Source organism: Corvus brachyrhynchos, unplaced genomic scaffold, assembly GCF_000691975.1.
Source record: "Corvus brachyrhynchos isolate BGI_N302 unplaced genomic scaffold, ASM69197v1 scaffold302, whole genome shotgun sequence".
Classification (NCBI taxonomy): domain Eukaryota; kingdom Metazoa; phylum Chordata; class Aves; order Passeriformes; family Corvidae; genus Corvus; species Corvus brachyrhynchos.
Window position 1 is genome coordinate 1,651,296 of NW_008237244.1, and position 13,457 is coordinate 1,664,752.

The window sequence follows — 13,457 nt, forward strand, 5'->3', positions numbered from 1 at the left end:
ATGTAAAACTATGGTAATTAGCATGAAATTGGGATTAGCCTCTGTATTTCAGTAATGTAATTTGGAGCTGAAATTTACAGTACTTCAGTGAAGCATTGCTGAAACCACTGAATAGTCAAGTTACCAATTATTCACCCCAGTGAATTACTCAATGACTTGATTTTAGCAGGTAGTAATTTTTTGAGGAAAAGCTTTCTCTGCAATTTTTTTTCTTACTACAGGTCCTTCTACAGAACCGTCTGTAGTGGAATCAAAGGATCGGAAGGCAAATGCTCATTTCATACTGAAATTGCTGTGCGATAGTGTTGTTCTACAACCTTATCTTCGAGAATTGCTGTCAGCTAAGTAAGGATTTTCATATGAGTTCTCACTATCCTCTGTAATGTTATATTACCTGAAATCAATTACATAGAAGCCTTTTTAAAAAGGTTTCATAAAGGCCTGTTAGTTAAAATTGCTAATATTAGAATACAGCTGTATTTTGTCCTGCCATCCTTTAAAAGTATGTCTATTTCACAGAAGTACAGTAAATAAGAGTGCTTATTCACTCAGTGGTTTTTCTGTTTGCACAAGATCAGTATTGCTAAGTTTTCATATGTTTGCATCCTATGTCTCCTGTTATAATGAAAAAATTCAGTGTTTTAACTTGTCTGTTGGGGTTTTTTTTGCTTAGGGATGCAAGAGGCATGACACCATTTATGTCAGCAGTTAGTGGCCGGGCATATCCTGCTGCAATTACAATTCTAGAAACTGCACAGAAAATTGCTAAAGGTACAACAGTTTTAATAATTGTTAGTGTGTGGTTTCCTTCTAAACTTTGGCATGTGTGCAGAGTCATTATTAACACTGTAGATTGCTGCACGTTGTGGAAATTTTGCTATTATGGAGTATCTTCCTCTCTTGTAGTTAGTATATTGCAGTAGATTTCTACGAATATTATTGCTTTTGTGTTCTTTGTAGTCTTTTCAGCATTTCATTGCTTTATAAACCAGTGGATTAAAGTATTATTTTTTGGTAGCAGAAATGTACCACATGGAACTACTTTCTTGAAATTGAAAAAATATGGTATGATACAGTGATATGCCAAGATAGATCCTGTTCCTGAAAAGACTTGTATACAAACAAATATTTTGTGACTCTCTTTTAGTGTTGGTATTTAATTTTTTAGGAGAAATGCATGAAACTGAATTTAGGGAAAAACTTAAACACATTAGACCTTGTCACACCACAGTTCTGTAGGACTTTGTGTGGGACAAGAATATTCCTCTTAAGAACATGGTCTATAATCCTTCAAAATGATGATTTAGTGAATTTAGAACTGGGGAAGAGATAGTGGTTTTGTTTTTCAGTTAGGAATTTGCAGTGGCTTCTTTTAGAAATAATGTGACAAGCAAAAAGTTTTCTCAAAAAGCTGTAACGGGTTTTATTCAAACTTCTAATTCTGTATGAGATTTTTGTAATGGCAGGCATCTGCCAAGAATGGATTCTTTTGGTGGGTTTTTTATTTTTTGGGGGTTGTTTTTAACACGTTATTCTACTATTTTAGCTGAAGCAACTTCCAGTGAAAAAGAAGATGATGTGTTTATGGGAATGGTTTGTCCTTCTGGGACAAATCCAGATGACTCTCCGTTGTATGTTTTGTGTTGTAATGATACATGCAGTTTTACCTGGACTGGTGCAGAACATATTAACCAAGTAAGCTTTTTTTTTTTAAGCAAATAGGAACGTGTTTCAACCATGTATTGTGTTAGTCTGCTAATCTGATTTTTAAATTACTAATTGCATTGTTTAAATTACCGTAACACTTAAGTCTGGTGTAGTTACTGCCTCCCCAAACTGCTCTGTAGTCTCAAAGCTGACTGTGTTCCTCAGGACATGGTTGTTACTGGGTGTGGTTTTTCCCCTCTGGCTATCTTTGGCAAGAATTTTGATGGACAGAGCTCTTTAAAAACACTGAATATTCTAACTTAACAACTAAGTTTCACTTTCTAGAACTGACCTACTTATAAGTTTAGGCATCAATTTAAACAAGTGCAGTTTTATTGTAACCTGGAATACTGTGAAATTGCAAGTACTGTAAGGAGAAAACTATGCATAATTTTTTTTTTTCCTTTTTTTTTTTTTAGGATATATTTGAATGCCGAACATGTGGCCTATTGGAATCACTTTGTTGTTGCACAGAATGTGCAAGAGTCTGTCACAAAGGACATGACTGCAAGTAAGTGTTGTGTTCTGTTTCTTAAAATTGAATCAATATTTTGTGGTTTCCTCTGTTTACTGATACTTAATAAACTTTTCTGTTGCTTGAAGTGTTCCAAACTTAGAGAATAGAAGATTAATAAAATAGTTTTGCATCTACTCTATAAGATTTATTTAATAAGTCAGAATTAAAAGAGTAACCTGAAGTGGTTTCGTACTTTCCACTTTGTAGTGTTTCGAGTAAATGAGTAATTCTTAAAGTGCGTAATATGGTAAGAACATTATATCTAACTAATACTGTGTTTTCATTTTGGGTGCCCCCCCTTAGTTTTATGAATCCTGATGACAGATCATTCTTGTGAATTTTTGGAAAGAAGTGTAGCATATTCATCTTTTAAAAATCAACTGTAACAAAGGGAAAAGTGAGCGAACAATCAAAAAATCTCAGATCAACCCAGCCCAAAGCTTTGAAGCTGCATGTGTTCTGTGCTGCTGTTACAGTGTGTAAAAACTACAGCATTTGATATCCTAGCTATAATAAGCTAACAAATACTATTATAAAGATATTCTCAGCATTGTAACAGTTACTGAGATTTTACTGCATGTCATGAGTATTTTCAGCTTAACTTTCTTGGATGGAGGCTATTTTAGGGAAGAATAAATGATCTTGAATGAGTTTTACTATGGCAGTATGAAAAGCTTTGTTGTGAAACTGCCCTCTTAAGATAAGTGTAGGAAACATGGATGACAAACGTCATGTGCTGCCACATATAAAATCTGTATTTCTCTTTTTTAAGCTAGGTTTTGGCATTTTGCTAGTATCAGAAACAAAAAACTCCAGAAGGAATCTAAGGATGTATGCTAATACCCTCAGCTTGTGTGGAAAAGATTTTGGTACGTTAGTGAACAGTGTTGCAGTTCACCTTTTCTATTTCTTGTAGGCTCAAACGAACATCCCCAACAGCCTACTGCGATTGCTGGGAAAAGTGCAAGTGTAAGACACTAATTGCTGGACAAAAGTCTGCTCGCCTTGATCTCCTTTACCGTCTGCTCACCACCACAAATCTTGTTACCATGCCAAATAGCAGGCAAGTTCATATTAGCATTGACTAAGGAAGAATTTTAAAAATTATTTTTGTAAATATATATGGTATATTGTATTTCCACTAACAATTTTTTTCATTACAGGGGAGAACATCTGCTATTGTTTTTAGTACAGACAGTTGCCAGGCAAACTGTAGAACACTGCCAGTACAGACCACCTAGAATTAGGGAAGATCGTAATCGTAAAACTGCAAATCCTGAAGGTAAGAGCTGTTTCAGTGAAATAAATGACAAACTCCACATTTCAGTACCTCTTTCTTATGTTGGTGGGTTTTTTTATCTTTTTAGATTCTGATATGCCTGATCATGATTTAGAACCTCCTCGTTTTGCCCAGCTAGCTCTGGAACGTGTTTTACAGGATTGGAATGCCCTGAAGTCCATGATCATGTTTGGCTCCCAGGAAAATAAAGACCCGTGTGTATCTACAAATAGTTGTCGACATAAAGTTTGATCTGATATTTGAGACCTGCTGACTGATATAAATTTATTTCCCTTATTTTTATTTTTTCCAAGTCTTAGTGCAAGCAGTAGGATAGGTCATCTTCTGCCTGAAGAGCAAGTTTACCTTAATCAGCAAAGTGGAACTATTCGCTTGGACTGTTTTACACACTGCCTTATTGTCAAATGTACAGCAGACATTTTGGTAAGCACTCTTAGCCATGTTTTACATAGGTTTTCTGAGTGATACGATATTGTAAGGTATCTCAGGCCATGTGCTTGGAGACCAATTTGAAACTAACTTCAAGTTAATCTTGGTTTTGTGAATTTGTACGGTTATGACTGTGATCTCCCTTTGAGTCTTAATCTCTCTTGTTTCATGCTTCAAAATTACATACAACTAATAGGTTGTAATGACCTCTTTCTTCAGCTGTTAGATACTTTACTGGGTACTCTGGTAAAGGAATTACAAAACAAGTATACACCAGGACGCAGAGAAGAAGCCATTGCTGTTACAATGAGATTCCTGCGTTCTGTGGCAAGAGTGTTTGTCATTCTTAGTGTGGAGATGGCTTCCTCCAAAAAGAAAAAGTAAGTGGTGAAGATGTGTGTTGATTGTGGTAGCTATTTTCCTTAGTTAAATTTTTTTTTTCTTATAAAATGAGTTGATAAAAATCAACAATAGGCAGAAACATCTGAATTATTTTGTGTTCTGTAGACAGATTTGGAAAGCTGCAAATCTCAAGATTGCCCAATAGTTGCTGGTATGTCATGTAGCTTCTTAATGCAGTGCTTGTTAATTTACATGTTCATACTGAACCTTTCTGTTTACAGTGTTAGGGTTTTTGGAAATGGATTTTTTTAACATAAAAAAATTACAGTGTATGGTTATTTATCAGTAGTAGATTTAGATATCAAGCCTTAATCTTGAATTATTGAATGATAAATGTTTTTCACTGATTTGAATAGCTGCATATTATTCTAAGCACACAACGCATGTATTTGTTAAAGATGATGTTTTGAGAAAAAAATTAGGACAATTAATATTGCCATGAAGTTTTTGGGGAAAAAGAAGATGTATTTGACATTTATCTTTCTGTATTTTTCCCTCAGCAATTTTATTCCACAGCCAATTGGAAAATGTAAGCGTGTATTCCAGGCGTTACTGCCCTATGCTGTTGAAGAGTTGTGCAATGTAGCAGAATCTCTAATTATTCCAGTCAGGATGGGAATTGCACGTCCTACAGCACCCTTCACCCTTGCCAGCACTAGTATAGATGCCATGCAGGGTAGTGAAGAACTGTTTTCTGTGGAGCCTCTGCCGCCCAGACCATCATCTGACCAGTCTAGCAGGTAAAACTTATTAAAGCTTACTATCTGTTCTTTTCAAAGACTTCTTTAGGGTGGTTTTATTTTGGAGATTTTGTTAGCTTTCCATTAAGTGATATCCAGAGCTCCAAATCTACTTTTTTTGAGGATTTATTTTTATATATTTTTCTTTTAAGTTCTAGTCAATCTCAGTCATCCTACATAATAAGGAATCCTCAGCAAAGACGAATCAGCCAGTCACAACCAGTTCGTGGCAGGGATGAAGAACAAGATGATATTGTGTCAGCTGATGTAGAAGAGGTCAGTTTTCTTGTTTGTACTTATTTTTCTTCCTATTTAAAATATTTCTCCCTATTTAAAAAGTTTTAAAGTCTTTCAGCACACAGCTGCTATTATGTAGGGCTCTGTTAGAGAGCTGGAGAGTCTTTCAGCAGTATTTGGAAACTAATTCTAGGTTTTGTAGTCAGTTTTATCCTTTATCCTTACAGCATTAAAATCTAATGTTCAAGGCTGTTTCATTTGTGCATGTGATTTTTTTTCCCCCACAACACTATAACATGTACAGGGACGTACAGCTACAAGAGAGTCTGGCATAATATTACAATGCTCTTTCCAGGTTGAGGTGGTTGAGGGGGTGGCTGGTGAAGAAGACCATCATGATGAACAGGAAGAACATGGTGAAGAAAATGCTGAAGCAGAAGGACAGCATGATGAGCATGATGAGGATGGTATGTATAACGTACCTCCTGCATTTACTGCTTCAATGAGAAAATTATGCATCAAAAAGAAAAGCATCTTTGGAGTCACCAGTGATAATGATTTGGGAGATTTGCACGAGTAGAGAGAATCCGAGGGTTCCAGACTGCTCATCTTACGAAAGGACGTGTAAAATTATAGATAACTTGTAGTAGACAAGTACATGAACTTTATCTGGTTGAGGAGAAAATACTAAGGTCCCAAAGGTATCAGATGTTATTATATTGTTGGTTAACAATGTATTTTACCTTTTTTATTTGCTACTGTGAAATGTTGTTGACGGTAGATGTGTTCTCAAAAGCAATTTGAATCCTTGCAGGCTAGTTCTCAAACTAATCACAAAGTACTAAATTACGGTTCAATATTTTGTAGACAAAATTAATCAATTCTGTATGAAAATGTTTGAAATTAATATGACTTGTCTTATATTACTTAGTTTAGGATTAGATGGTCCAAAGCTATGATTTTAAAAAAAGTTATCTTCTCTTTCTGACTGTGCTTTGTGTTTGCAGTCAATCCATTTACAGTACAGTAAATCTGTTTACTGATTTGCTGAATATTCAAATGTTTCATTCTTAAAGCTTAAAACTGGAATAGAACATGTATATTTAATTAGCTTTTTTTTTAAAGTTTTCAAGTATTCCTTAAATATTAGTTGAAACAGCATATGGTAAATTGTCCTAGTACATGTGTGTGAAGAGTTGTGGAATCTTTTGGCTTGAATGACTAATTCTGAATCCTGAAAGCCTTTATTTTCACTGTGTGTTGAATGTACATGTACAGTGCAGAATGAGAGCAGGTTGCTAATTGCTGGAAAATAAGAAAACATGCTCCAGGTGTTGTTGGGTGTCTGCATTGCTTTTATGATCCCCCCTGCATATCCATTAACTTCTGCTATAGTAAGAGGGTCTGGGGTTTGTTTGTGTCTTACGAGTCACTACAGTAATTCTAATTTTGTCTTTTAAACATGAAATGTTTTATCCATTGTTTTTACAGGCAGTGATATGGAGTTGGATTTGCTTGCTGCTGCTGAAACAGAAAGTGATAGTGAGAGTAACCACAGTAACCAGGACAATGCCAGTGGGCGCAGAAGTGTTGTCACTGCAGCTACTGCTGGGTCAGAAGCAGGTACACCACATCTTTTTGGGTTTAATCTAGCTGGTTAAATTTAGATCCTGGGAGTAAGTATGCTCCTCCTTCCCCAGATTTCCTGTTTTTCCTTTGCTCTAATAGTAGGGTATTAGGCAGACTTTTTGGACAAGGAAATGCATTAAGATGTGACCTATATGTTTTGCTCTTATGGAGCATCTGCAGGTGTTAGAGATTACCTTGCACTCTTGTGTAGTGAAATGAAATGTTCTCACTTAAGCATAGACGTTTAAAACAATGGTTTATGGTTTAAATCAGTACACAAAACCTGAGCAATCATGGTACAGGTTTTTGAGAGCAACTGCTTTACTGCCCAATTTGGAAGCATAATTCTAAGAATTCTTTTCCTAGGGGTAGAATCAGTGAAGAATTTTTAAATCAGATTACTTCTTAATTTATATTTTGAAGTGTAAGTAATCATACTGCTTTTTCATTACACCTGTGGATAATTTATTGAACATTTTCAATGGTGGTACCTGAACCTTTTTAGTACAGTGTAGTTTCTCCTGGAAGAAGTCTGCTGTGCTGACATGATACAGGTGTATGTGCACAGGTGTGGAGCTGTCAGTTATCGCTGATTTTTCTCAACAGGAGCTAGCAGTGTGCCAGCATTTTTTTCTGAAGATGACTCTCAATCAAATGATTCCAGTGACTCTGATAGCAGCAGCAGTCAGAGTGATGACATAGAGCAGGAGACCTTCATGCTTGATGAGCCTCTGGAGCGAACCACAAATAGCTCCCATGCCAATGGTGCTGCCCAGGCTCCCCGTTCCATGCAATGGGCTGTACGGAATACCCAAAACCAGAGAACTACCAGCACAGCTCCCTCTAGTACGTCAACACCAGCAGGCAAGTCTGAGTGAATTGCATGCACAAATGCCAGCTAGCTCTGGCTTGTTCCTTCCTCTGCTTTTGTTTATTCTCTTAAGGATGAAATCTTGCATCTTTGTCATGCTGCTCACCTACCTTGATTGTTCCAGTTCTAGTTTTGAATGTAAAAAAAGGAAAAGATCCATTGCAGTTAAGATCTGAGTATGCTTGTTGTAGTTAGTAACTATTTGCTAGTTACAGTTGTGATGTCAGTAATATTTACAAGTTTATTTCTGCAAAACATCTTGGTATCAAGCAAATCACAAACACATAGCAAAGATTAAATGAGTTCATTAATGTCATCTCTTCTTTTATATTTAGCAAGTTCAGCGGGCTTGATTTATATTGATCCCTCAAACCTACGTCGGAGTGGCACCATCAGTACGAGTGCTGCAGCAGCAGCTGCAGCTCTTGAAGCCAGCAATGCAAGCAGCTATTTAACATCTGCAAGCAGCTTAGCAAGAGCATATAGTATTGTGATACGGCAGATATCTGATCTGATGGGTCTGATTCCCAAATACAATCACTTAGTATACTCCCAGATTCCAGCTGCAGTGAAGCTGACTTACCAAGATGCAGTTAACTTGCAGGTAAGAACATGGAAATTTTCATAGAGAAACATAATTTCAATACAATGTGTTTTTTAGGTAAAATTACAGAATTGTTGAAAGTGGTCTCTGCATATTGGCTAGTCTAAATTTCTTTGAGGGTCAACAGGAGAAGGCTGCTCAGGACTGTCTTAGGTTTTGAGTGTCTCCAAGGATGGAGGTTCCACAACTGCTCTGAACAACCTGTTAAGTGTTTGACAGCTCTCACAGTAAAAGAGGGTTTTCCTTGAGTTTAAAGGGACTTACGAAGTATTTCAATTTGTACCTATTGCCACTTGTCCATTCACTGGGTATCACTTAGAAGAGTCTGGCTTTGTATATTTCGTTTCTTTTTATCAGGTATTTATACACACTGGTAAGATCCTCCTGAGTTTGTTTCTTCAGTCTAAACTGTTCCAGCGCAATCAGTCTCTTCTTACGTTAAAGAGAGAGCATGGGCTAAAGTAACTGTGGTTACTTAGTCCATTAAATTGGTAGTATTTCATATACATACATTCTTTCAAAAAAGGAACTTAAGTTGATTTTGTTTAAACAGTATCTGACTGATACGTAATTAATAGTTAAGTCAGAATTGACTTATTTCTGCTAGAGATCTATTGCCATATTCTACTTGACATGAACTATTGAGTCTGTATAAGAAGAAAGTAATGGCCAAATAACTAAATGAGATAAAAGATTTGTACGGGTAAATGTACTGTTCTCTGTCCCTTCCTTCAGGGACATGGTCATCCTTTCCATGTTATGCACATATTTTTTATACAGTGCTCTTGACTGTCTTATTTTTGAAAATATATGTAAAATGCATCTGTAGAGAAAATACATGCCAGACAGCAGTCTTCCCCTTCATGTATAGACATTAGTTTCAGAGACTGTCAAGGCAGGAGGGACTCCAGAGTGTTCAGAAAGTATGTATCACCTTGCACCTGGGCATAATTTATAGGGTAAAATCATATATACTGAATTTAGTACAGAAGTCAGCTGTCAGAATAACACAGCTGCTTTGTGGAGGCAAGAAGTCAAGGGATGCTGTTTTCTGTTAGTAGTGCTATGTAGGGATGTGAAAACGTGGTGACAATATATTTATTTGTAATTGAGCCACACAGTATTTGTATGGCTCTGTTTTCACAATGTGATGGAAGGAAAAGACTTCTGATTTGGGAGAGGAAGGTTAGAAAGATATTCTGGGATCAAACACTGGGGTAAATACACAGGGAAAGAAATAAGAGAGTGTAGTTTTATTATGGAGGAGGCTAAAACAATTTTCTGTTTGGGAGATTCTTAATTAGAAAAGTGAACAGGAGATCTGTCCAGCTGAGGCAGCAAGAGGTTTGTATTAGCATGTGAAAACTGAACAGTGGAGGTTTCGTTTGGACACAGAAACAGGGTTGAGACAGCATTGTGTTAGTTTGGTGCATCAGAAGTGTGAGGGATGTTTGTTTTTGAAGACCAGAATGTAGAGGAATGAAGAAAGCAGACTGATGTTGGATAAAAAAATCCAAGAAGTCAATGGAGTTAGCAGATGGCAAGAAAATGAGGCTGCAGAGCCAGTAGTGGTAACAGGGGAACCAAAGATGAGACCAGGAGGTGAGACTTGCATACAGACATAGTTCTCTGTGCAGGTCTTAACTTCCTTGTCTTCACTGAGTAATTTGCAAGGGGTGAAGAATGGTGAAAGATCTGGCAGGATGGGGGCTGTTAAGGTTTATAGAAAGTCAGGAATTAAGCTAAAATTGCCAAGCTGTGCACACCTGGGAGATACTGAATGGTTGTAAGGGGAGGAGTAGAAGAGATGCCCAGAAGAGAGCGAGAGAGTGAGAATGCTTTATAGATAGCAAAGTGTTAAGTGATGAGAGCTGCATGCCACCGTACTAAATCAGCAGTCTCAACAGAGCTTTCAGAAACCGATCACGGGTCATTCTTGAACATGGTTTTACAGCCTTTTTGTAGGGAATCATGTGGAGGAGGCTTATGTTAAGATTTCATTCTCATAATCTAGTTCTGTTGTTTGTAAAACTAATTAAATCTCATTTTCTATAGAATTACGTGGAAGAAAAGCTTATTCCTACTTGGAATTGGATGGTCAGTATCATGGACTCTACTGAAGCTCAGCTGCGTTATGGTTCAGCATTATCGTCTGCTGGTGATCCTGGGCATCCAAATCATCCTCTCCATGCTTCTCAGAACTCAGCTAGAAGGGAACGAATGACAGCTCGTGAGGAAGCCAGCTTAAGAACTCTTGAAGGAAGAAGGTATGAAAATGGTTTGATTACTGCATGCACTATGAATTATCGGTTTTATAGTCAAATCTTATTTACAGACATCTTAGGAATCTGATGTTGTAGCGCTGGAATGTAGTTACTGTTTTAAGTTGGCTTCCTGTGTTGTTGCTACTATTTGGTTTATTCTGACAGACTTGAGTCATCTTGAGCATTAACTGTTCACAATGTACTGCATCTGAGCTGCTTGTTCTATGCTTGTAGCTTCTAATCACTATTTTTATGTGGAGTTCATTGAGATTTTACATCCAAATTTCAAATATAAGGCTTATACATAAAGTATATGTTGTTCTGTGATGCCTGATGTCTCTGTATTCAATCCTTTTCCTTCACTAGACGTGCTACTTTACTCAGTGCCCGTCAGGGAATGATGTCAGCACGCGGTGATTTCCTGAACTACGCACTGTCCTTGATGCGTTCTCACAACGATGAGCACTCGGATGTTCTTCCTGTTCTAGATGTCTGCTCACTAAAGCATGTAGCATATGTTTTTCAAGCCCTTATTTATTGGATTAAAGCAATGAATCAACAGACAACATTGGATACTCCTCAGCTGGAAAGGAAAAGGTATTGAGGTTGACTCCCAGAAACAGAACTTAAGCAAAAGTGGCATAAGCCCTTTTGTTTCAGTCATTGGCATTGTTCCTCAATAACTTCTAGAAATATATTAATTAATCTGTATGTCTGTGTGGGGGTGTGTAGTAACATACATATTATAAAAAGAATTTCTATAATGGTATATAATGTACCTGTGTTTGATAAGCCTGTTGCAGTACGCTGTTTCACTTCTTTTTATGCTGATTGCTGTAAGATGTTTCCTTACTGTTGAAACTTGAGTTGGATTTTTAACTCCATAGCAGTGCCTCTAAAAGACATACTCAGGACAATTTCTCAGCTAATGACATGGCACATACATTTGACATGATAACAACTTACTTAGATATCTGTCAAACATGTTATAGATGACATTGGAAAAAATGTCAGTGTCTGATATAATGGGCTTTGTGGTTTTGTTTTCCATTTGGTTTTGTGCATTTGAGACTTACCTGATATTTAAAGCACAGTAGGGAAATCAATAGATGAAAATGTCCTTGAGTTGAAAAACTGCTACTTCAACTGTAGCATTTTACAAGGTACATTTATTAATTTTTAAGATGTTTTAAGATTTCTTTTTTTTTAAATTTCAAACGGCAATTAATGATCATAGAAATGTCCACATGTTGATAGTCTACACTGTCTGTTCTCATTTCTTTCTAGGTTTTTAGGGTCCTAGTCCTAGTTGATAGTTAAATGCAGATCTTTGCCCCTTTCTACTCCTAATTTTCAATACTGCAGGTCAGACTTAAAGTTTGATTTTCTCTACAAATTTAGTAACTGTAAAATATGAGATACAGATATTTTAGATATATATTGGACTGCTACTTTAGTTGCAATACTATGTTCTATTTATCTTGGTAACATAAGGTTTGTTAGGACTTCAAAAGTGTACCAGAGGGCAATGTTATCAACAGTAGTTTCCTCACAAATAAGAATGAATATAGTACAGTAATCAAGTTTTTGTACTGTCTGACTTGAGTAGTTATAGCCACAGCTTTAACCCTTTCCAGGCAGTAACGTACTTCCAGAAGCTGCTTTTCCCCCAAAAAATTCACACTTGAGATCTGTCAAATAACTATTCATCAAAGAATTGCTAAATTTGCATGAAATGCTTATAAAACTATGAAGGCCTAGACCTTTTCAATTAAAAGTAAGTGGTTCAAACACAGTTGCTTGTGTTAGATGACATATTAGTAGTCTGAGTGAAATGAACTTTTATCAGTCTTCATCTAGTTGCAGAACACATTTCACAATACATAAACTGCCAGAAATGAATACTAATCAAAGTTCTTGACCCTTTTTATAACACAGGGAAATCAAGTTTTCTAAGTGCAGCTCGCAGACTTACCTTCTGAAATGTCATCATGAGATTATTTTTAAATTTTGGAATAGCATTGGCTTGCATATTTCTTCCACTAATGCAGGGTTCCTAAAATTTTTATATTTATATAGTGTTTAAAACCAAGCATACCCATCCCTGCCTAAATCTGTAACTTTTAAGATCAAAATTGGTAGGTGGCCAAATGGCTCCAAGGGTAACTGTGTGTGATGTAGTGAGTATGTAATGAGAAGTTCTCTACGGTGCTTCAGTTTTAGAGTGAGTTTGGTTTTTTTATGTATAACTCTTAAGTACACTCCGGATTATGCTACACATGTAGATGTTTTGCGTAATAATGTCTTCAAGATGATTGACTCTTTTTTCTTTTCTTTTCTTTTGTTGTTGTTTTGTTTTTTCTTTTATTAAGGACTCGGGAGCTTTTGGAACTGGGTCTTGACAACGAAGATTCAGAACATGAAAATGATGATGATACCAATCAAAGTTAGTATACAAAAATTGACATAGCGTACCAAAATGCCAGACTTTGTTAGTGCTTTTTTCCTTTAGCTACCTGAGACTTTGAATAAATTTTGCTACTTGTATATGTAAAGTTGGATTTTGGTAAGATTTTCTTAGCATTGTTGCTTTACCAAGTTTCTTCTGCCATTGCTTATTTCATTGCCTCTCATTTCAGGGCCATCTTTTCATCTCCTTTCTCACTAAACCACAGCATTTCTGCCCTTACCATTCTGCATTAAAATTTGAATCGGAGTTGAACTGATTTTTTTGATCTGATGAAATTGTGCTGAAAA

The 13,457-nt window shown here is 36.4% G+C and overlaps 1 protein-coding gene across 10 annotated transcripts in view; it reads left to right on the forward strand.

Moving 5' to 3' along the window:
- The window catches only part of UBR5 (ubiquitin protein ligase E3 component n-recognin 5), a 65,867-nt gene that overhangs the window by 38,211 nt on the left and 14,199 nt on the right, over window positions 1-13,457 (forward strand). For 9 of the 10 annotated variants that reach the window (XM_017730326.1, XM_017730331.1, XM_017730330.1 and 6 more), the window contains 18 exons: window positions 222-345; window positions 674-771; window positions 1,547-1,695; window positions 2,127-2,218; window positions 3,141-3,287; window positions 3,388-3,506; window positions 3,592-3,718; window positions 3,818-3,947; window positions 4,173-4,333; window positions 4,856-5,095; window positions 5,248-5,371; window positions 5,688-5,799; window positions 6,824-6,955; window positions 7,568-7,825; window positions 8,168-8,436; window positions 10,492-10,703; window positions 11,067-11,297; window positions 13,073-13,146. In XM_017730326.1, coding sequence (XP_017585815.1) covers window positions 222-345; window positions 674-771; window positions 1,547-1,695; window positions 2,127-2,218; window positions 3,141-3,287; window positions 3,388-3,506; window positions 3,592-3,718; window positions 3,818-3,947; window positions 4,173-4,333; window positions 4,856-5,095; window positions 5,248-5,371; window positions 5,688-5,799; window positions 6,824-6,955; window positions 7,568-7,825; window positions 8,168-8,436; window positions 10,492-10,703; window positions 11,067-11,297; window positions 13,073-13,146 — 2,799 coding nt within the window. The remainder of the gene's footprint in view (window positions 1-221; window positions 346-673; window positions 772-1,546; window positions 1,696-2,126; window positions 2,219-3,140; window positions 3,288-3,387; window positions 3,507-3,591; window positions 3,719-3,817; window positions 3,948-4,172; window positions 4,334-4,855; window positions 5,096-5,247; window positions 5,372-5,687; window positions 5,800-6,823; window positions 6,956-7,567; window positions 7,826-8,167; window positions 8,437-10,491; window positions 10,704-11,066; window positions 11,298-13,072; window positions 13,147-13,457) is intronic. The other variant, XM_017730328.1, reaches the window with a different exon arrangement.